Genomic DNA, 25416 nt, shown 5'->3' with positions numbered 1-25416 from the left:
GTTAATAAAGCATACGACATCCTGGGCTTTATCAATAGGGGCATAGAGTACAAAGGCAAATAAATTATGCTAAACCTGTATAAAACACTGGTTCAACCTCATCTGGAGTATTGCATGCAGTTCTAGGCAGCACACTTTAGGAAGGATGTGAAGACATTACAGAAGGTGCAGAAAAGATCTACAAGAATGGCTCCAGGGATGGGGGACTTCAGTTATGTAGAAAGATTGGAGAAGTTGGGACTGTCCTTCTTGGAGAAGAGAAGGTTGCAAGGAGATTTGATAGAAATATTCAAAATCATGAGGGGTCTGGACAGAGTAGATGGGGGAAACTGTTCCATTTGGTAGAAGGATGGAGAGGAGGACACAGGTTTAAGGAAATTGGCAAAAGAAGTAACAAGAGAAAAAACTTTTTCACGTAGCTAGTGGTTAGGATTGAGCATGCACTGCCTGAGAGTGTAGCGGAGGCTGTTGATTGGAATTGGATCATTATCTGAAAAGGAAAAATTTGCAGGACGACGGGGGGGAAAGGCAGGTAGTGGCACTGGGTGAAAGCTTCTTCAGAGAGACAGTACAGACACAATGGGCTGAATGGCTTTCTTCTGTGCTGTAACCATTCTATGATCCTATGATTGATACTATGAATGGGTGGTTGATTGACATTATTAAGAGGTTGCAAGCTGAGCTGTTTCTTTCAAAGGACTTTTTCAAAGCCTCTGCTTATTGTGTCAGTTTATGGATCATTTCAAAGACTTGCCGGACTTGCCAATGGCTCATTGGTTCTATACTGGGAGAGTGGTTGCGCAGGATGTGAGGGGGACATGGAAGGTGCATGGGGGAATATGGTGTCATGGAAGAGAAATTAGTTAAATAAGGGGCATGGAAGGGGTATGGGGGGGCATGTGGGATGGGTGGGGGTCAGGAGTTGTTGAGGGGTGAGGGCTTGAAGGCTTGGCATTAATCATTACAAATGTGCTAATGTCTCAGTAAATGGAGGCAAGCATTCCAGCCTGTTGGCCTTGCTATCTGCTCGCGACCCGGAATGAAAATATGGTGGGCCGGGGCCTCCTTAATGGATACTGGCTTGTGGAGTAGGGAACTTCCCGATAAGTGTCTCCCTTGTGAAAATCTAGCCATTGAAGTCCAAACCAAAAATAAAATAGATAAATGAACAGTACACAGAATAAAACAGTGAATGGTAAACCATCATAAAGGCACCACTCACTTTTTTTCTAAATATAGCCTTTAAAGCAGGAATTTATGTGCTGTAGTTTCAGTCTCCCCTAAGTTGTCTGCTGGGATGAGATAAGTATAAAACAAAGAACTTGTCTGCTGCTAATCCAAAGGTAAAACTGGTTCTCTAATGTAAAACAGGCTTTATACAGAAATGCAATGTCAACCCCTTGAAATATACAGAAACAAAAAGCAACGGACAATTGCATCTTTCATAATTAGAATTGATTGACAGCTCTCCACATAGAAGGCTGCATGTCTCCCATCAGCATTGAATTGTTAGCCAACTTTTGATGATCGCAAAGTACGCTGCAAGTGAATGCAGCCGCTCCTGTTCGGGCATCCCAATTTGCCTTCCTGAGCAAGTTGCACTCTGTTAAATCTACTCCAGAAAATTTTTAAGTTCTCTATGCTGATGGCTTTCATTTGAGAAAGATTCCCTGTAACTATGGGTTTTAAGGCATTACGCTATTATTACCAGTACAAAACATAAGTTAAAATTTCATAACAATCAAACATGCACTTTTGTCATAGCCATAACCACACACCATTAAATGTGTGCTGTATGACATTCTGTCCGTGTCATATTGCATTCCACGTCTACTTATTTTTGATTGACATCCTGCAGTTTGTTATTTAAGTAGCTCAGACCTAATCAGTTTACATAGTAATAATGTACAAATGAGCAGTCCAAAAATGTATGATAGTGCTCAAACTGAGGTTCTATATTCCATAGTATCATCTTTCATATTAAAAAAAAATGTTATTTAAATCCATCAAATTGATGCTGGCATGGTTGTTTATAATTTTAGCAATTAACTCCACGTGACCCTGGAGCTTCAATTAACCTTAAAAAATTGTCGGCTGAAAAAGAATTTCCAAACTTGGCCAAAAATCATACCTATATGGCAGATGTTCTTACAATTCAAATGTACAAGAGACTGAGAGGCAGAGCAACCCAAAGTGGCTTCACACTGGATGATGTCATTCAACCTGGTGTAGAGAATTCTGGTAAGTGACATTTTAATAAAAATTTACAGCATAAAATGAAACATTTGTAAATGTTACATCTGAGACAATATTGCATTAAAGTACTGTATTAAATATGGGTCACACCACTCTTCATTAACCAACGGTATTTCAGTTTGACAGTTCTAGTTTGACTTGTTCCTGGTGATTTGGTCATGTGCGTTTGATCACATGACAACTGCCCACAGTTTAAAATGTTCCACTTTCCCTCGTTGAGTGTTTCACTATCATTAAGCTCTGAATTCACTTTTTGTTTTATTGTTAGATGAATAACAGAATTTATAAATCAAAGAAAGAACACAAAAGAGTATAAAGATTTAAGTATGAGTAATGTTTAAATAAAAATGACTTTGTGATGTTTCCACAGTATTGACTGCAATGAGAAACATGAGCTTACTATCATTGATCCAATCAAATTATCATTGAGAGAAAGTAACTTCTAACCAATGTTTTCATAAATGTTATGACTTTTTGCAACGTGCAGCGAGTTATAAATATAATATATAAAACAAAAATAAAACCTAATTTAATTCACTGACTCCCATACCCCTCCACTGAAGCACAACTTTCAGGAAGGTGAAGCTCAGTCCTCAGGAAGCACCAATGCCACCCAGCTCCCATAATAAAACACATTATACAACAGCACACATCCCAGGCCAACCACAATCTCTCTCCCTCCCTAATTTGTGTTGTTCTTCCCTTTGCTTCCCCAGTTTATAGTTCTCTTTCCCTCCCTGCTCCATCCACCACCCCACCCCCCCACCAATTTGTGTGTATGTCTCTCTCTGCAGTTTGTGCTTCTCCCTCCTTCCTCCCCCAGTTGCTCTCTCAGGACTCTCGGAGTTTCCAAACTATTTTCTTTGGTGCCATTACTGTTATCCTCATAACCCATAAGGAGATGATGCGGTCCTTATGGCCGGGAAACCAGCAAGACTCAGACAATGGAGTTTGGCTGTAAGCCATGACATTTCCCGTACTGCTAATGTACACACTGCACATACAATCTCCAGGCCAAATTTGTCAGGGTTCAGAGGTATCCGCCTGCAACCTCCTTATGTCCTCTTCACAACATATTTTCCTACCTATCTTTGCATCATTCACAAATTTAGCTACCATGCCTCCACTCCCCTCATCTAAGTCATTGATATAAATTGTAAAAAGTTGAGGGCCCAGCTCAGACCCTTGCAGGACTCTACTCGTCACATCTGCTAATTAGAAAAAAACCATTTATGCATACTCTGTTTTCTGCCAGCCAGCTAATCTTCTACCCATGCTAATATGTCACCCCCTATACCATGAGCTTTTATTTTCCACAGTAACCTTTGATATCGCACTTTATCAAATACCTTCTGGAAATCCAAGTACAGCACACATACAGACTCCCCTTTATCCAAAGCGCATGTTACTCCTTCAAAGAACTCCAATAAATTGGTTAAACATGATTTTCCTTTCACAAAACCATGCTGCCTCTTCCCGAATACCTTGAGTGCCCAGCTATAACCTCCTTAATGATCAATTCTTACACCTTCCCCACAACAGGCATCAAGCTAACTGGCCTATAGTTTCCTGTTTTCTGCCTCCCTCCCTTCTTGAATAGAGGGGTTATATTTACTACTTTGCAGTCTGAAGGAACCTTTTCAGAATTTTGGAAAGTTAGCACCAACTCATCTACTACCTCATTAGGCACCTCTTTTAAGACCCTAAGATGATGTCCTTTACGACCCAGAGACTTGTCAGCCCACAGCTCCATCAGTTTGCTCAGTACTGCTTCCCTAGTGACAGTAATTTCACTGAGTTCCCCTCTCCCTTCCACCTTCTGATTTACTGCTATTACTGGAATGTTTTTTGTATCCTCCATAGTGAAGACAGAAACAAAATATTTGTTCATTTCAATAGCCATTTCCTTATTATCTACTATTAACTCCCAACTGTCACTCTTTAGAGGACCAACACTCACTTTACCTACTCCTTCCCTTTATAAACACCTGTAGAAATTTTTGCTATCCATTTTTACATTTCGAGATAGCTTCCTCTAATACTCTAATTACTTTCTCCTGATTAACCTTTTAGTCATTCTCTGCCGTTCTTTATATTCTGACCAATCATCTGACCTGCCACTCATCTTTATGCAGTTATATGCTTTCTCCTTTAGCTTGATGCTTTCCTTAATTTCTTTAGTAAATAACGGATTGGGAGTCCCCCCCTTAGAATTTTTCTATATAGTAGGAATAATCTTATTCTGAGTATTCTGAAATATCCCTTTAAACGTCTGCCAGTGCTTCTCTATTGATCTATCCCCTAGCCTGGTATCCCAGTTCACTTCAGCTAGGTCAGCTTTCATGTCCACATAGTTGCCCTTATTTAAGTTTAAAATATTAGTCTTAGACCCACTCTTTTTCCTTTCAAACTGGATGTAAAATTCAATCACATTGTGGTCGCTGCTACCTAGGAGTGCCTTCACTCTGAGGTCATTAATTAATCCTGTCACTATACACAATATCAAGTCTAATATAACCTGCTGTGTGGTTGGTTCCAGAACATGCTGCTTTAAGAAACTATCTTGAAAGCATTCTATGAATTCTTCATACAGGTTACCAGTACCAATGTTTTTTCCAGTTTACATGTAGATTAAAATCACCCATGATTATTGCTGTCCCTTCATCATAAGCACCCAATATTTCTTCCTGTATACTTTGTCCTACACTGTGGTTACCGTTAGGGGACCTATAGACCCCTCCCTCTAGTGACTTCTTTCCTCCACTATTCCTCATTTTCACTCAATCTGATTCTACATCCTGATCTCCCAAACCAAGGTCAACTCTAACTATTGCACCAATGCCATCCTTGATCAACAGTGCTACCCCTCCACCTTTACCTAGCTTTCTATTATTCTTGAATGTCATATAGCCCTCAAAATTCAGGACCCAATCCTTGTCATCCTGCAGCCACATCTCCGTAATTGCTATCAGATCATATTTATTCATTTCAATGTGCGTTATCAATTCATTTACTTTGTTATGAATGCTATGTGCATTCAGATACAGACCCTTGAGTTTTGTCTTTTTGTTATCTTTGCATAATCTAGTCTTGACTATTGGTGATTCTTAGGTTTTATCTCTCTGTCCCTTCCTGCTCTCCTATGATCCTCATTTCTATTATGGTCTCCTGCCTTGAATCTACCCCTTGATTTGCCACATCTACCCAAGCTTGATCCCTCACCCTTTTGTGTAGTTTAAAGCCCCTTCTACTTCCCTAGTTATGCGATTTGCAAGAACACACGTCCCAGCACAGTTCAGGTGTAGACCGTCCCAATGGTACAGCCCCCACTAACCCCAGTACTCATGCCAGTGCCCCACAAACCAGAACCCACTTCTCCCACACCAGTCTTTGAGCCACACATTCGTCTTCTCTAATCTTATTTGCCCTATGCCAATTTGCACGTGGCTCAGGTAATAATCCAGAGTATTACCTTTGAGGTTCTACTTCTTAATTTGATACCTAGCTTCTTATACTGACTATGCAGTATGGGACCTTCCTTGTCCTGCCTATGTCATTGGTACCTACATGAACCATGACGACTGGAATCTCCACCCCCCCCCCCCCCCCCACTGCAATTTCCTCTCCAGCCCTGAGCAGATGTCCTGAACCCTGACACCGGGCAGGCAACGCAGCCTTCCGAACTCTCGCTCTTTGCTGCAGAGAACTGTGTCAATCCCTCTCACTATCCTGTCCCTTATTACTACTACATCCCTGTTTGCTCCCCCCCTCCCCCTGAATGTCTTCCTATACCATGCTCAGGTTGTGAGCAACCTGTTTGACAATTGCAGAGTCTGAGTCTCCTTCACTACTGTCTACGCGGTCCCATTACCTGCCTCACTGATGGTCACATCCTCCTTTCGCTCACTGCTGACCAAAACAGTGGAAAAACCATTCTAAAGACTTGACCAAAGTGTCCAGGCCTTTCTTCCCCTCCCTAACATTGTCCAGTGTTTGCAGTTTGGCTTCCAGTTCAATAATCCTGATCTGGAATTCCTCTAGAAGCTTACACTTTCTGCAGACGCATTTGTCTTGGTGTCCAAAAGCACCCACATTCCATAGCTGCAACATAACACCTGTCTTGCCATTGTTATTTATGTTATTTAGTTAACTTAATTTAATTACTCACTTAATTAACTTAGAATAATTCCTATGTATGCCACACCTCTTTCCCCTGTACACCAAATTCCCACATGAACCTAATTCGCAACTCACTCAGCCTCCGTCTCACTCTGGCATAGTTGCCTGTCTCCTTGCAGGTCCCATACTGAGGCAAGGAGGATACATGGGAGCATAGAGATGGCATACAGGAATCTGAGGGGTGGGGTGTGGAGGATATATGGGCATAAGGGTGGCATGGATGATCTGAAGGACATTGGTTGGCATGGGGGTGGGTGAGGGATGAGGTTTAGTGGGCTTTTAAACACTGTTGGGTTTCTGTGATTTGAGTGTTGGTGAACTGAGGTGGGCCTTCTAATTGGCCCACCTCCGCACCCACACTCCTCCCACTCTGGCTCACGGCTCACAAACAGCACTGTGAATCTGACCCCAGTGTGAAAAGACACAAATGGCATGTGAAGTTACACATGGGTCAGGGGTGCAGTTTGCAAGCCGCAAAAGCTGCAGGTTGGGTTTTCCTGAGCCCAGTGGAAGACTTGGCCAGGACTGTTTCTCCTGAGTCCCCAGCAGCAGCGTTCATGAAACCTATTGTCCATTCCTGTAGACTCCTGCTGAAAACAATAGTGGGGTGAGGGTGTTGGGAACTCTACTGACATAAGATGTGAATTTAGCCAGTAATCAAGCATTAACAACATTGTGCATACATTAATGAGTATAGATGTAACATTGTGTTTTGAGTAACTTCTCAAACTTGTCCCCTGCTGTGTATCTGTAATATGTTTGAGTTTTATCTCGCTGAAGCAGAGCAGCTCAGCACGTTGTTTCAGTGTTTAGAAGAGACTTGGGAACAATTAATTGCATCATTAACGTTGATTGAAATAAGAGAAGTACATCGCTGAAAACTAACTTGATTTGTTATCAAGTACATGCTGGTTGAAATATTTTTCTAAAGTTTCAAGTTTTAAACAGATTGCTTCTTTCTTGACTGCTTAATCAATTTCTCAACATGCTGATGGCATGGATTGCATGTAAGATCCCTGCCCTAAAAGAATTCCTATCTACATAGCAACTTCCATGGCCTTAGAACATCCCAAAGCACAATATAACCAATTTTTTGAAGTGGTTGCGTAGGAAAATGCAGAACCCAACCTTTGCTCAGCCAGGTTGCACAAACAGCAATGAGATAAATGACCAGATAGTGATCTTGATAAGTATTAGTTAGGACGCCTTGAGAACTACCCCGCTCTTCTTTAAATAGTGCCATGAGATTTTTTACATCCATCTAAAAGGAAAGTTGGGACCTCAGTTGGTATTGCACTGATATCCTGGAGTAGGGTTTGAGCCCATAAAAATTCTGACTGTGACAAGAGTGTTACTACTGAGTCAAGGCTAGTACTTGAACAATATACTTTCTCCTCCGGCACTAATCTCAAAACCTCATAAGCGTAAAAGGACTTCATCTATTTGTACAGGAAGGTATGGCTTAGGAGCAGGTGTTGGCATTTGGTGTTGGCCTTCAAGCCTGCTCTGCCTGGTCTATCCTTGACCCCCTTGTTTATCAAAAATCTATTTAACTCAGCCTTGACCCAGTCTCCATAACTTTCTGGGGAAAGAGAATTCCACCTACTAATGAACCTCAGAGAAAAATATTCTCATCTCCATCATAAAAAGGGAGACCTCTTGTTCTTAAACTGTGTCCCTTAGTTCTAGTCTCCGCACAAGAGGAAACATCCTTCTGGTATCCACCCTATCAGAGCCCTTCAGGATCTTTATATGTTTCAATAACATCACCTCTGATTCTTCTAAACTCCAATGGGTATGGACCCAACCTATTCAACCTTTCTTCATAAGATAAGCCCTTCATCCCAGGCATGAGCCAAGTGAACCTTCTCTGAACTGCTTCTAACGCAATTATATCCTTTTACAAATAAGGAAACCAAAACTGTGCACAGTACTCCAGATGTTGTCTCACCAGTGCCCTCTACAGCTGCAGTAAAACTTCCCCTATTTTTATATTCCATTCTCCTTGCAATAAATACCAACATTCAATTTGCATTCTTAATCACTTGCTGTACCTGCTTATTAGCTTTTTGTGATTCATGTATCAGGACACCCAGATCCCTCTGTACCAATGAGTTTGGCAATCTCAATCCATTTAAATAGTATACTGCTTTTCTATTCCTCCTGTCAAAGCGGACAAGTTCACATTTTCCCACATTATACTCCATCTGCTAAATTTATGCCCACTCATTTAACCTAGCTTTTTTCCTTTTCAGACTCTCTCTCCTCTTGACATCTTACTTTCCTACCTATTTTGGTGTCATCAGCAAATTTAGCCACCATATATTCGGTCCCTTCATCCAAGTATTTCAGCATATTTCTACTTTTCATTTTGTGCATCCCCCTGCCTTCAGCTTACCACTGACAGCAGCGTTTTCAGCCACCAGAATCCTATCCTATGGAGCAGTAATTCACATATGATTAAATACAAAATCAACACAGAGAACATTTACCTTCAGGGGATTTCCCCACACATTCAAATGATTGTCAGATAGTCAACAGGTTCCACTGAGTGCTATTGATTTCTGCATGCTCATGGCTTGATTTGGATTTTACAAGTTGGCCCACCTGTTCTTAGGGATTCATTGGGTTAAGTGGAATAAGAGACCTTTTTAAAGAGAGAGGTTTGCCAATCCCCTGCCATCAAACATGCCAGAATGTCATATGATTGAGAAGCTGAAAACCAATGGAAATTTCTTTCACGGTTTTCTTCAATAACCTGTGTGTACTGAAAACATCAACCACTAATTTTAGAAAGACCTTAACAATGTTTCTTATTTAGAACATTGTTATGGAACTAAGGATTTAATTAACACCAGTTACTTTATTTGTTTGCTTGTTCATTTAGAGCATTCTTGCACCAGAAGTGTGGGTTGTGTGGCTGGAGATGCAGAATCATACACTGTCTTCATGGAGTTCTTTGATCCACTTATTGAACTTTATCACCATGATTATCAGCAAAGTAGAATGCACAGGAGCGACATGAATCCAGAAAACCTAAAGGTAGCTTCTTAAAATTCATTTTGTCATTTCTACACATTGCATAAGAAAAGAATTAGACATAAAGCAGGAACAGGCCATTCAGCACATCAAGCAGGCTTGTTCCACAGACAATGCACAATGTTCCTTATCAATGTTTCTAACTTACCTTTTAATTTTGGGTACAGTAACACGTAAATACTTCAAACCCACAGAAGTAATAAAGCAAAGCTCAACAATAAGTATCAACTCACATCTCCATGATACCATCTACAGATCATGTGCTACCTGTCACTCTGTTGCTCCCTACACCAGCACAACACCACGCCTGCCCCCGCCCCCAACCCCACCCTAATGTCCCGCCAGCCTCGGATGGCACAGAGACCATTGTCCCATGGGGCAGAATTTTACCCTCGGCGTGCGGGCCCAACACGTCCGAGTGTAAAATGATGCGCAATGACGTCGGGCGAGCGTTCTGACATCATCGCGCCTTCGCGTAATGTTTTGTTCGGCGGGCGCGCGTCGGAGTCAGCTGCGTGCCCACCAATAATTAAAAGGCCTATTAAGGCCGTTAACAAGCTAATTAAATTCAAATTTACGCTGCCCATACGGTTGGTAGGCAGGCGAAAAGGCCAAGTGGCTTTTACATTTTTTAGGAAACCTCATCCACAAGCGGGATGAGTTTCCTAAAGCAAATAAACATTAAATAAAAACTTTATTTTGGAATTAAAAACATGTCCCATCTCATGTGACAGAGTTAATTTTTTTAAAAAGTGCTTCAATCTCCCTGAGGCAGCTCCATCCCTCAGGGAGATTGAAGTGCTCTTTCATATGCGTGCACGAACTGCACGCCAGGCCCAGCTCTCCCTCCTCCTCCCGTCCGCCCGCGTGAAATCACTGAGCAGAGCCCGTTGCGGGCGGCGGTTGGCTGCCTGAGGACCCCCGCCAAGGGCAAAACCATGGTGTACTTGATCATCTTAGGCTTTGTTCTTCCCTATGGCCTTTAATCCATTCAAAATCAGATGGCTGTTATGCTTTTTGAGGAAGTTAGTAAACACTGTTTTAACTGCATTTGCTGGAAATATGTTCCACATATTTAGAGGCTGTGTTGAAACAAATTCTTCAGATCTCAAACCTTTCAAAATCATGAAAGGAGACAGAAAAAGGCTGGCTGCTCCATCACCTCACTGTGCATCAATGTTAAAAATCTAATTTTCAAATTCCTTCATACCTTAGCAACCTCCTCCAGCCACACAGCCCTACCCTCATTCTCTGCTCTTCCAACCCTGGTCAACAGCACATATTTCCTTTCCTCCATTCCATTATCAATGGAAAAGCCATCAGCCATCTTGCTCCCACATTCCAGAATTCCCTCCCTAAATCCTTTGTCCTGCTACACCTCTCCTCACCTTCAAAAGCACCCTCAAAAGTACCTCCTTAACAGCGCCTCTGTCAACTTCCCTTATTCTCCTTTACTTCTGAACCCCAGCTTTGCTACATTAAACGTGCAATACAAATGTAAGTTACTGTTGAAGATATCAATCTTCCTCTTTGTTCCCATTAAAGAGAAATAGCATTTACAATGGCCATTTAATTTTCCAGTGACATTTTCAAAAACTACTCCTTAACCATTCAGACTCTCCTCTTATACTTAATAATACATTGGCCTGAATTTTTCAGGTGACGGGCAGGCTCGGCGGCAGCAGGCAGTCGAGGAGCCAATCACCACCCGCGATTAAGGCCCGCCCAGCGTAAGACATGGGCCATAGTGCCCAGCGCTACCTGTGCGGGCGGTGGGGGGGAGGAGAGAGAGTCGGGGCCAGCGCTCTTTCGCGCGCATGCACGCAAGAGAGTGCCTCAATCTCCCTGAGGCACAGAGCTGCTTCAGGGAGATTGAATCGTTGAATAAAAGGTTCAAAAATTTATTTAAACATGTCCCCTCATGTGACTGTGTCACATGAGATGGGACATGTTTTTATATTTATGAAAATTTTTAAATTTAATTAATAAAAGCTTTAGGAAACCTCATCCTGCTTGTGGATGAGGTTTCCTAAAAAACGCAAAGGCCGCTTGGTCCTTTCACCTGCCGCCAACCTTAAGGCTGGACGGGCAACGTTAACAGTCACCTTAATCAGTTCCTTAATGGCCTTAAAAGGCCGTTTACATATCGGCGGGCGTGCAGCCGACTCCAGGGTGCGCCCGCCAAACGAAACATCGTGATGATGTCGGGATGCACGGCTGACGTCACCACGCATCATTTTACGTGTTGGCGTGTCGGGCCCACCGACTGAAAAACCCTGGACAATATTTCATATCTAATCCTTTCACTGTCTTGGTCTCTTTTCAAACTTTAGCATCCTTCTCTTGTATTTGGAGAATATGTTACCATTTGTGCTATAATTGTAGAATATTTGTTATTTTTACATTTTTTAAAATTGAGGGTTTCTAATGGAAGTATAGAAGTTCCATTTTATTGATGGCACTGCTAGAATCCTGCATGCACAATTTGAGTTGCAGTGCATGTTTCAAGTGACGCAGTGCCAACAGACCCGACTTATACTTCCGACTCCACGTTCTGTTCTCTAGTTAGTGAAGTCAACAGCCTCTGCTCACATGTGAAAGGTTAGAAATTAAATTTAAAACTTTTCAGAAAGTCCAGTTTCTAACTTTGCTTCATTCTTTGCAACTATACTACAGTCGGTGCATAGCTGAAGAAGTGCCCAAATTCTTCCTGGAGGAATCTCATTGCTTGTCCAAATGAAGTCACACCCAAATTATACTTGCATTAATGCAAGCCAAAATGACTTCAGGCCAAAGTAAAATTTGTAGTATTACCGAACCTTGAAATATGGATGACAGTGTACAATGACAGTGGCTCCATGAACATTACATTGAATCTACAGATTCAAATCATTATTTCTATATCCCTAGTATCCATTAATTACCAACAATTGAATGGTTAGCTAATAAAAGATTTGTAATTATTTATTACTCTTTCCCCTGCAGGGTGGAGCTGATTTAGATGGACAGTATGTGTTGACCTGTCAAGTGACTGCAGGACGCAATGTGGATGATTTTTCTTTTCCGCCACACTGCAGTCGTGGAGAAAGACGTGCGCTTGAAAAACTTGCAATAGAGGGTGATTTATTTTTGTTTATTCAAAGAACAGAAGATAGATATAACATAAAAGTTAACATAAAACTCTAGAATTATCCATGTTTGAATCCCTCCAATCAAATTTTCACCCATCACTGCACCAAAAGTCACAAATGACATACAGTGTGACTATGACAAAGGTAACCCATTAATCCCTCCTTATTGTTCTCAACCCGTCTGCAGCCTTTGACATGGTTGATTACACCATCCTCCTTCAACGCCTCCCCATGTTGTCCAGCTCCTTCGGACTGCTCTCCCTGGTTCCATTCTTATCTATCTAATCATAGACAGAGTATCACATGCAGTGGCTCCTCTTCTTGCTTCCACGCAATTATCTCTGATGTCTTTCAAGGATCTATCCTTGGTCTCCTCCTATTTCTCATCTATATGCTGCACTTGGTGACTTCATCCAAAAATACAGTGTTGATATTTAAATATGTGCTGCCAACACCCAGCTCTACCTCACCATCACCTCTCTCAACTTCTCCATTATAGCTAAATTATTGGACTGTTCATCTGATGTCCACTACCGGATGAGCAGAAATTTCCTCCATTAAAATATTGGGAGGACTGAAGCCATTGTTTTTGGTCCCCGCTCCAAACTCCGTTACCTAACTACTGACTTTCTCTCCCTGGCAACAGTCTGAGGTTGAACCAGTCTGTTCATAATTTTGGTGTCATATTTGACTCCAAAATGAGCTTTTGACCACATATTTTCATCATCACTAAGGCCACCCTAAATGGATTAAAATAGGCAGCTAGTTTTTTATTTTTTAACTGGTGCAGACACGATGGGCTGAATGGCCTCTTTCAGTACTGTAACTTGTTTATGGTTCTATCTAATTCTGGCCTCTTGAGCATCATTGAATTTAATCACTCCACCATTGATGGCCACATCTTGAATTGCCAAGATCCGAAACTTTGGAATTCCCTCCCTAAATCTCGCTTTCCTACCCCACATTTTTGATCATCTGACCTCATATGTCCTTATATGGTTCAGTGTCATATTTTAGTTTTGATGTTCTGTGAATCGTTGGGGCATTTTATTATGTTAAATGGGCAATAATCAAATTCTATATAAATATCGTAAATAATGGCAAATGAGTCAACCTGGCGCATAAGACTACCTGTTTCTCCGGCCCCAAAAATCATGTTTTGCGTATACTCGACATATAAGTTGACTTCGCCCTTTTCAGCTACGATATGTTATACTCGCATTAGTAGTCAGCCTCAATTTTTCATCCCATAAATGCACTTCATCCCATAAATGTACCTTATAACTGGACGCAAGGGATTAAACAGGAGATATGGGCTGTGTTGCAAAGATGTGCTGGAGTTTAAGACGTGTCCACACTTTGGGTTGGATACCAATGACATTTCAAAATGGTGACCACCCACACCGGCAGTTCACTTTTATACTCGGAGTATAAGTTGACCACGGTTTATGGAGGGACTTTTCAAGGCTTCAACTGTCGACTTATATGCTGACAAATACGGTATAAGTTGTTGTTTTGCTCCATCTTTAGCATTCTCTAAATTATTGAGTGAATTGAATTCTATCGCCATCTAGTGGGAAAACACTATAGCTGTTTCACATGTTATCACAATAGAAAGGACAAGCAGCTATTGATGATCCATCAGCAGTAGCTTCTGAAAATAACACAAGGCTTTGTGCTATTTTTAATCAGCTGCCATTCAAAGAATAGTCAGGATGCTGATGAAACATTCATTCCCACTTGTTCATCTATTTGTCGATCCATGATTCCATGTAACCATACAGTTTTAGATAACAGTAGGCTATGTAAACAGAATTTGATTATTGCCCATTTAAAATAAGAAAATGCCTACTTTCTAGTGTTAGAATAGAGGAGCACCTCTAGAACAGTGTGGAGCTTTTAAATAAGATGATCTTCAGATAAAAAATTCTGTCTGGAGATTACGATCTCTCTACATTCATCAGCTATTGCACTATGAAAAGATCTTGTTGGGTTGCCATTGCGTTGTGCTGGAATTTTCATTGTTTATGAATTACTAATTCAACCCACCATTGAACATAAATCATAAAACATGGATCCATAATTCACCTAATGAATATTATCTATCAGATTTGTAGTAAGCGAAATCCACTTAAATGCAAATGATTTATGTTAGAATCCATTCAATGTATATTTTAAAATGATGAATTTCATCCCTATTTTTGAGTTGCCTTGTATGATACTCCATCCTTACAAGTTGTATTTAAATACAAGAGATGATCCTATTGATAACAATTAGTTCTAGTATTAATTTTCTTCTTTGTTATGAAGTATCCTATGATCAGATAATATCTGCCAAATGGGATGTAAAATGGTTCAATTTAAAAAAAGAGTTTTCCCTTTATCCTGGTCAATATTCCTCCCTTAAGCAATGTGACCAAGCTTTTGTGGAATCTTGATGCACACAATTTGGTTTACATACATATCAACAGTGACTATATGTCGAAACAAACTCATTGGCTATGAAGAGTTTGGGACATGCTAATAGGGTGCTTATACCTTTTTCCTTAGTCTTCCTCTGCCTATCCACCTTAGAGCATGAAACACCATGTTCCCAAAACTAGCTTCAACGTTTTTGATTTTTGGCTTTCTTCCTCCCTCATTCCTCACACAAGATTCACTGGCTGCTCATCCAATCCTGTGAAAGTCCTTTCTGCATTCCCTGATGCCATTCAAGAAGACAGCATACTGTTCTGAACTTCTGGTCACACCCTCAGCCATAACTGTTTATACCAATCATTAAGCCTTCCTCTCGGAGTACCTGTCTGTGATGTTCACTTGTTACCAGATAGCACAATGCTTCATTGGGTTGCGATTAATATAATTTATATCAGCCCTCTTGTTTCCTCAGAAACTGTTTCCAGAAACTGAGCCTCAACCAACAATCTTACATTCTAGACCAGAGAGTGATCCCACCCTATCTGCCTGGCTCTTTTCCACTTTGTCCATAAATAGAATTATGGGGAGATGGTGGCATAGTGCTAATCTCACTGGACTAGAAATCCAGAGGCCCAGGCTAATGCTCTGGGGACATGGGTTTAAATCCCATGATGGCAGCTTGTGGAATTTTAAATTCAATTGATAAATCTGAAATTGAAAGCTAGTCTCAGTGATGGGGTTCATGAAACCATTGTTGATTGTCATAAAACCCCATCTGGTTCACTAATGTCCTTTAAGGAAGGAAGTCTGCTGTCCTTACCTGGTGTGGCCTACATGTGACTCCAGACCCCCTGCAATGTGATTGACTCTTCATTACCCTCTGAAATGGCCTAGCAAGCCACTTAGCTTAAGGGCAATTAGGGATGGGCAACAACTGCTGGCCTTGCCAGCGACACCCATACCCCATAAAAGAATAAAAAAAAGAATTGTATACATTGAAATTACAACACAGAATTGAGTCCATTTGCCTGATAAGTCCATGTTGATGTTCATCCTTCTCACAAGCAGTAGACCTAATCCCAATTGTCCACTCTCCCCATATCCACTTTTCTTCAATCTATCTAACATATTCTTAAATATTAATATAGTCACTTCTTCAATCAGTAATCCCAACAGTGCATTCCACAGCCTCAGAATCCTCTGTGTAAAAATATTTATCTTGCTTTTTGTCCTAAATCTCTTACATTTAATCTTATATCTATGTTCCTCTCATTCTAAATCCCACAATCACTTAAAAATGTCTGTCCTAACTCCTCATAATTTTAAATACTTTTCCATCCCTTCTGTTCTAACAATAACTTCCTCAATTTTACAAGTCTTTCTTCATATTCGTATTTTCTTATACCAGGCAACATTTTAGTTACTCTGTGATGCACTGTCTCTATTACCTCAACATAGAATGGAACTCAAAATTGCAACTGTTGTCTTACTAAGGTTTTATGTAGATTTACCATTACGTCCCTATATTTGTCACTCTACCAAAATTATAATTTTGGATACCTCACCCTGTTGCCAACTCACTTCATATATGCTTTCTGCTCAAACTGTCCAGACATGCCCACCCTACAGCACATCTTTTACAACAGAAGCTGTATTAGACCCAGTATTTTTATTGTAAACCAGAGTAAATAGTAATGGATAGATGCCTGTACTGAACATAAGACCATTCAATTGAAGAATGAGACCATTGTTCAAGCCTATCAATAAACTTGCTATCTCTTATTCTTGATTATGATATAGGCATTTGCTATTGTTTCCATTCAGTTATGTCAATGGCTGTTCTGAACCAACTTTTATTGTTTGCTATGCTGTCTTTTTTAAAAATTCATTCATGGGATGTGGGTGTCGCTGGCTGGACCAACATTTATTGCCCATCCCTAATTGCCCTTGTTCAGAGGGCATTTGAGAGTCAACCACATTGCTGCGGATCTGGAGTCACATGTAGGCCAGACCAGGTAAGGACAGCAGATTTCCTTCCCTAAAGGACATTAGAGAACCAGATGGGTTTTTACTACAATCAGTAATTGCAGCACAGCCTTTCGTCATGTCATAACTTCTGACTTGTGTCAAGAGGTTAAGCTATACACTGGCACTACCGCTAACCAGCTAATGATTTCTTATTTCAGCAGTTTTTTGTCCAAAATACCAAATTACAAAATCCTCCTCCTCCTTCAGGTACGATGCTCTGAGAGGGTGTAGGCAACAATGGACTTCCATTGGATTGATCCATGGTTAGGCTTGGCACAGTACTGAAGTGGCTTGCCATTGCCTTCTTCAGTATTGCTGACCAAGAAACTCTCCTGCTCGTTACTGCCTGCCTTCAGGCATGTTGGAAGGTTTTACGGGCTGATAATCAACCTGTTTGGCCACATTATGAATGCACTTTCCATGACCATCAAGTCCTGAAGTGGAACTTGAACCTGGAGCTCCTGGCCCAGCGATAGGGACAGTACCACTGCACCACAAGACCTCCTAATTACAGAATACGCTTTCTAATTACATATATTATTCTTTTCATTATTTCTATTCTTACTTCTATCCTTTGACAAAAAATTATGTGTTATAACTGAATGGTTTTGATTTCCACGTCACTGCTGGTATTTTTGACCCAGTCCTTTTGGTTTCTTTGTGATTTGCCTTAGGAGGCTTCTGAAATTGTGTTTATGAAAGGAAAAACTTGGAAACTCGCCAATTTCCCTGCAGTGCACAGAACATATGCTGACAGCTGAATAGCAGCAGCAAGCACTCCCTTTCTACAACAAAGTCTTGTGTTTGCTGTTGCCACTAAGTTAACGCCAGCCATACTGCAAAGCTTGGATTGAAAGTGATAGAACCAACAGGGATGGCCTCTTTGATTTTTCACGCTGTAATCAATGAACATTGGACTGCGAAACAGCTACAATGGTTGTCTGCTTTACACCTCTTGGTGTGTGTGGGAGGGGTCAGTGTCAGGGGCTGAGGAAAATAAACTATGGTGCATTTTGTTTGCATTATTGAGATGTTGCATGAGGGTATCCTAAATTATGCCAACATATTTTCATCAAAATGTGAAAATTATCATTTGCCATTGAATCTAAATGTTTTTCCCCCAAAGGAAATAGATAATTTCAATTGCACAGACTGCTTACTAAGTTTGCTATAAATTAAAGAAAGACTTGCACTGAAAAAGTGTCTTTCACAACCACCAGATGTCACAAAGTACTTTACAACCAATGAAGTACTTTAACAGCCAATTTATGCACAGAAACTCCAACAAACACCAATGTAATAATGACCAGATAATGTTTTTTTGTAATGTTGAGGGATAAATATTGGCCAGGACAGCAGGGATGTCCACCTGAGAGGGCAGACAGAGCCTCAGTTTAATGTTTCATCTGAAAGCCAGCATCTCGGACAGTACAGCACTCCGCGTCAGCCTTGATTTTTGTGTTGGATAGGTAACTAAAACATTTTTTACTTGATTTATTTGGAGTAAAAAGCACATAAAATCATGAGCTCTCTCTCCTGTATTAACTATCTTAACCAGACCTGTTTTCAATTACTTTCTCCTAACAACTTATTACCCATAGCCTTCAATGCGTTAGATGGTGAATTTAAGGGAACTTATCACTCGCTGAAGAACTGGAGTGAGGAGGAACTTCTGAGACTGACCACTGCTGGAATTCTTACTGATAACCTTATTTCTCCATTGATGCTTTCATCTGGTATGGCCAGAGATTGGCCAGATGCACGGGGTGTTTGGTGAGCATGTTTTGTTTAAACTTAAAATGTTTGTCAAGTACAGTGGAACAGTACGTTGCAACCGATGCATCCTTAGCTCAGCTTCCTCATGTTACTGACTTTCTGATCTTGATTGTTCTGAGGCACTGAAGTCATATACCAATTACAAGTGAACTAAGGCCATGCTGCTTCTTGTGCTGGTATTTCACAGTAGCACTAAGAGACTGACGAGCAAACCGTTCACTACAAAATACCTGTGGTGTGGAGAGACAAGTAGAGTGAAGGGTGAAGAAAGGAATCAAAGGGAGATCTGGCTTCAGACTGGTCTCATCTAATATCAGGATGGGAGGGGCTGGCTGGCCATCACCTTGACCATAAGGTGCATAGAAATAGAAATTTACATGGTTTTCGAAAAGGAGAAAACCATCCACACAAGGCAGTTTGTGCAATTTGCAATCTGGTGGTAATTCCACCTAGGGCCATTTTCAGGAGGCCCTATTAAGTCCCAATCAGGCATTTACCTATCTGGCTGTCGGGCTTCCTGGCTCCTCTGAAGGGGATTCCACCCCCGTCAGACACCCTGATGCAGGCCAATCAGAGTAGCACTGCAGTGCGCCTACACCAGGGATTAATGATGGAGCCCAAGGAAAAGGGTGAGTGGGGCGGGTTTGCCGGGGTCAAACAGGAAGGTCCCGGTGAGGGGTGGAAGGCGGCTCAATTTAAAGAGCAGATGGAGTCTTTGGGTCCCTCTGTTCTCAACGGTGGGTGTCTCCATCAGGCACAAAATGCCTGGTAAGGAGGGACACCCCAGCCAGGCCCCAGGCCTACTCAACAGGTTTTTCCTGGGGATAGGCCCATATCGTGTGGCCCCTGCCTGCCGCTGGTTAAGTTTACACTTAAGGGACTCAATTAGCATCTGGGCAGGAAGGCTGCTCTTGAGCCTTCCTGCCTTGTGTTAAATCAGAGCAAAGCTTGAAGGCACTGGGATCTTCACGGCGCACCTGCCCACCTGATTGCATGGCACCTGCACCTACACACACCACCCCTTCCTCCCCTACCTAGCCCCAACCAGTGGCTGAGGCATTACATTTTGCCCAATGTTTCAGCCTGATGACTCTTCTTAATTATTTGTTTTGCTGGTTCATTTTAAGACAGCATCCTGCTACTAAGAACAAAACTGATGTTTTCTGTGGTGATCTGTAACTTTGATCCTTATGAAGAGGAATGTACTTTGTTTATGACAGCCAGAGACTGAACAGATAGACAACAGCCTCAATACACCTTGAAAAGTACTATGAGTGGTTTGCTTGTGTGGGGCAGAAGTTCTCTTAGAAATTAACATGGTTTAATAAACAATAAATAGTCACATTCTCATCCATCCTTTTACATTTGGAACATATATTGGAGCAATTTTACATAGAACAATGTAGTGTTAGTCCAACATCTCTGTTTTGGCAAGGGAACCTACTTTGATAATACTAGTAAATTAATTTTGCTTTGAATTATACTTTTGCACAAATGGAAATGAAGGGATAATGGTCTGTAAATGGACAAATTTGTTTTGTACATAGCAATCTGTCATAGTGCTTAGCAAGTTAATTGAAATATTCATATGCAGTGATGCACTGATCATAGAAAGTTACTATTGATTGTTCAGGTAGAAATTACTTTGGTTCCTTTAACCCTTGCGTAGTTCAAAGGAGCTTGGCACCACATACACAATTATAAATTTATTTTCTGCAGGCATAATGATATGAAGAATTTTATTGTCTGGGTCAATAAAGAAGACCATCTTCGCATTACTTCTATGCAACAAGGAGGAAATATGAACCAAGTTTTTACACGTTTTTGTTCAGGTCTTAAAAAGGTATGTAATAACTTGCATATTCTGAACACATTAATTTTTTAAAAAGATCAGTTGAAAAACAGACATAAAATACTGCAGATGCTTGAAAACTGAAATAAAACTGTGTAAAGTTGCCAACAATAAGATACAGAAAATTCTGTTTTTTTCCATTTGGCAGAAATGCCTGCTGGATATCATAAGTTTACCCTTTGGAATGGTAAGATAATTAGAGGACAAATTACACCAGTGTGCTCTTCAGCACTTCCCAAGAATGAGCTAGAGGTTTGTTGGAAGAAGCTTATGTACTCTCCGTTTGGATCAGTGTATGTGACTGGAAGAAATTAAAATGGAAATAAAATTAAGGATGAAAAACAAGGAGAGGTACAATGCAGATGGAATTTCTTCACTCCTTTCTGCTCATTCTCAGCCACATGGTATAGTGCCAAGCAAAGACTTGGTATTTCCTGGTAGAAAGGGAGAGAACGTTTGCCAGGCAGCTCATTTCCTTCTAGTAGAAATTGGTAGAATCTGGGAATCCAGTCTCACCAGAAAGGAAGAATAGGCAGCAAAAAAGTCAGACAGCAACATCCCCTCAAAAATATGATATATACAAGAGAGTGTGTTTGTGATGCTGAACATCATGGGATGCATGGAAACACCACCACCTCCAAGTTTCCCTTCGAGTCACTCACTATCCTGACTTGAAACTATATCGCTGTTCCTTCACTCTTGCTCGGTCAAAATCTTGGAACTCCCTCCACAACAGCACTGTGGATATACCTACACCATATTGACTGTAGCAGTTCAAGAAGTCAGCTCACCATCACCTTCTCAAGGGCAATTAGAAGATGGGCAATAAAAATGCTGGCCAAGCTAGTGAGGCACACGTCCCATGAAAGAATAAAAAACATCTACATAGCCATTACTTAACTGGATTTAGAAATTAACCTGGTGTTTGAAGGGGGGAACTTGTTACAAGAGAACTGTAGTTTTTTTGTTTGTTGAGGACTAGCATTGAGTCACACATCTTTAAAAGATGGAGAGCTAACTGTGGTTGTTGATTTAGCTTGAAGAAATATACCATCAGAAAAACCACCCCTTCATCTGGAAGGACAATCTAGGTTATGTGTCAACCTGCCCTTCGGATCTTGGCACTGGTTTGCGGGCAAGTGTCCACATTAGGCTGAAGTACGTCAGTAAACATAAGAAGTTCGGTGAGGTCTTGCAGAGATTACGTCTGGAAAAAATCTTTACTGGTATTGTATTAGAATAAAACACTTTTATATAAAATTACTAATGTAACTAACTATTTGAATAAAAAGAAAAACGATGAGTGACACCAAATTCTGAATACATTAGTAAACAACTTAACACTTCTGCATTTCATGTGTTAAGTTCATGCTACCTCACCATAACATACTAACCTCTAGCTTGCTTTTGGTTCAAGAAAAATACATTTCCTGATGGTTCTTCCATTTCTCAGGCTGCTGTCTTGTCTATGTACCTTTTTGTTTGCTCAATACCCTAACATATCCATTTATATATCGTGCCAAACCATATACATATACAAAGCTGAGATGTATATGTTTTATTCTCCAAGCAAAGTATTAAAGCAGTCCATGTCCAAATGCAGCAAGATTTGGACAATATCCAGTCTTGGGCTGACAAGTGGCAAGTAACATTCGCACCTCACAAGTGGCAGGCAATGACCATCTCCAACAAGAGAGAATCCAACCATCACCCCTTGATGTTCAATGGCATTACCATCATTGAATCTCCCACTATCAATATCCTGGGGGTTACCATTGACCAGAAACTGAACTGGATTAGCCACATAAATACTGTGGCTACAAGAGCAGGTCAGAGGCTAGGAATCGTGTGATGTGTAACTCACTTCTTGACTCCCCAAAGCCTGTCTACCATCTACAAGGCACAAGTCAGGAGTGTGATGGAATACTCCCCACTTGCCTGGATGAGTGCAGCTCCCAGAACACACAAGAAGCTTGATACTGTCAAGGACAAAGTAGCCCGCTTGATTGGCACCACATACACAAACATTCACTCCCTCCACCACCAACGCACAGTAGCAGCAGTGTGTACCATCTACAAGATGCACTGCAGGAATTCACCAAGGCTCCTTAGAAAGCACCTTCCAAACCCATGACACTACCATCTAGAAAGACAAGGGCAGCAAATAGATGGGGACACCACCACCTGAAGTTCCCCTCCAAGTCACTCACCATCCTGACTTGGATGTCATTTCACTGTCACTGGGTCAAAACCCTTCCTAACAGCACTGTGGGTGTACCTACACCACATGGACTGCAGCAGTTCAAGAAGGCAGCTCACCACCACCTTCTCAAGGGCAACTAGGGATGGGCAATAAATGCTGGCCCAGCCAGCGAAGCCCACATCCCGTGAATGAATAAAAAAAAATACAGCAACTTGATGCCTTTCAATGTTGAGGTAGACAGTGAGATGCCATTTTTATGAAGCTAATGGCGGTGTGGCTCATCTCAAACAGCAACTTCTGGAATTCTACTTTAAACTGCACAACGGCCCCTCACTTGTAACAGTGTGCATAAATAATTGAGTTCCATTAGCCTCATTGTTATTTTGACAGCAAATTATGGCCCAATGTCTCTAATTATTACACCGTTACTTCCAAAAAATGTTTGCTGAATTTATTTTGATTTCCTGTTCACTTTTATAGACTCTCTTCTGTTATAATCATTGAAACTGTCGTTATATTTATTAAATTAACTTTTGTACTCACCTTTCCTCTAGGTTCTGTAGATGCTTCTGTTGAAAGTGACGTCTGGGATATTTCCAACGCAGACAGAATTGGTTTCTCAGAAGTTCAACTGTTGCAGTTAGTAGTTGATGGCATTAAACTGCTGATCAGCATGGATAAATATATTGAACATGGAAGACCTATTGATGACCTTTTTCCTACTCAGAAGTAGATGGATATACATGAATAATTCTGATACAGCACATATAATAGTAAATATTAAATTACATAGTGAGATGGAAACTATATTTTCCTCACAAAGGAAGGGATTCTTACAAGTTATTTTGAGAGCGTGTAACAAAAATAAATGTTTTGTAATAGGCTGTTAAACACTGGGATTTTCCTGTAACCTGTGAGCCAAATAAACAAAACTGAATAAAAATAATATGTTGATTCAAAGTAACATATTCCTCTGAAATTAATTAACAAATGAGAACATGGCACAAGTGTGCACCATCAACAAGATGTACTGTAGGAACTCACCAAGGCTGCTTAAACAGCACCTTCCAAACCCATGACCTCTACCATCCAGAAGGACAAGGGCAGCAGACAATGGGCCAGGATTTTCAGCTCGGCGAGCGCTCAACACGCCCAAGTGTGAAATAGTGCGCGATGATGTCAGGCGAGCACCCCAATGTCATCGCGAACTCGCGCAATATTTTGGCTGGCAGGCGTGCGCGAGTCAGCAGCACACCCACTGACAATTAAGAGGCTTATTAAGGCCCTTAAGCATGTAATTAAGTTGAATTTTTCGCTGCTTGTCCAACATTCCAGTTGGCGGCCGTTACATTTTTTGCGAAACCTCATTCACGGGTGGGATGATGTTCCCTACAGTGAATAAAAAAAACATTTTTTAACTCATTTTTAACATGTCCCTCTTTATGTGACTGAGTCACATGTGGGGACATGTTTATTTTATTTGTTGATCCTTCATTTTTCATTTAAAAAATCTTCAGCTCCCTGAGGCAGCTGTGCCTTCAGGGAGCTTTCAGTGAACGCAACCCTGCGCATGCACAAACTTCAGCACTTGCTCTCCAACTGCCCCATCCCAGCAGCGCTGAGGCTCTCAGTACACGTTTCACGCTGGCTGACTGTTAATTGGCCAGCATGAAATCACGGTCAGGGCCCGATCAAAGGTGGCAGACCGTTTCGCGGCTGCTCCCGGGCCCGCCCACCTGACGAGGGGAAAATCCTGCGCATGGGAACACCACCACCTGGAAGTTCCCCTCCAAGCCTCTCACCACCCTGACTTGGAAATATATCACCATTCCTTCACTGTTGCTGGGTCAAAATCTTGGAACTCCCTAACAGCACTGTGGGCGTAGCTACACAATATGGACTGCAGCGGTTCAAGAAGACTATCTTCTCAAGGGCAATTAGGCAATAAATACTGGCTTAACCAGCAACGCCCACATCTCATGAATGAATAAAAAAAATGGTGTTACACACTGATGATGTTACATTTTTAGACTTCAATGTTTTTGAATTTTCTGTACTCAGGTCAGCATCCAACATTAGGAATGTTGAATCTTAAATAACATCATTCAAGAGAATGGATATATGTTGACAAGGTTAGGCTTTGGGAATTCTAACAAGGTGATCTCCATAAAAAAACCTACGTTCTCCAATTGGTTTCTTTCTCCAATTTACTCCATTTTTGAAATAAATAATTCCTTTCTGACAATTCCATGGGCCCCGAGTACCTTTACGAACCTCACCTAAGTGACCATTATTCATGTGTGTCCCGTGACAGTTAAATGCAGCAAACTGTTTAACTGCAGGCTGAAACATTTCACCATTGACACTTCCAGCAAAGATTGCTGCATAGTTACCTGAAGCAGAAAGCCTGGCCAGTTTACTATAGACCAGACACATGAAGCCATTTGTCACACCCTTACCACTGCCTTGACAAAGGGTTTCTTACCACAGTTTAGTTTCTGAAGGGTGAGGGTGCACAACCAGAAGTCGTGGTC

At 41.2% G+C, this 25416-nt stretch overlaps 1 protein-coding gene across 1 annotated transcript in view; it reads left to right on the top strand.

Moving 5' to 3' along the window:
• Positions 1–23714, top strand: part of LOC144689743 (creatine kinase M-type-like) — a 30020-nt gene extending 6306 nt beyond the window's left edge. The window contains exons 3-9 of the mRNA XM_078557106.1: positions 2043–2241; positions 9323–9477; positions 12460–12592; positions 18653–18824; positions 20547–20670; positions 21716–21905; positions 23437–23714. Of these exons, the coding sequence (XP_078413232.1) occupies positions 2043–2241; positions 9323–9477; positions 12460–12592; positions 18653–18824; positions 20547–20670; positions 21716–21905; positions 23437–23615 (1152 nt within the window). The 3' untranslated portion in view covers positions 23616–23714. The remainder of the gene's footprint in view (positions 1–2042; positions 2242–9322; positions 9478–12459; positions 12593–18652; positions 18825–20546; positions 20671–21715; positions 21906–23436) is intronic.
• Positions 23715–25416: the final 1702 nt, after the last annotated feature.

Source organism: Cetorhinus maximus, chromosome 14 (assembly GCF_964194155.1).
Source record: "Cetorhinus maximus chromosome 14, sCetMax3.hap1.1, whole genome shotgun sequence".
Lineage (NCBI taxonomy): Eukaryota > Metazoa > Chordata > Chondrichthyes > Lamniformes > Cetorhinidae > Cetorhinus > Cetorhinus maximus.
Note: the sequence above shows the minus strand (reverse complement) of the source record. Positions and strands in the feature narration are given on the sequence as shown.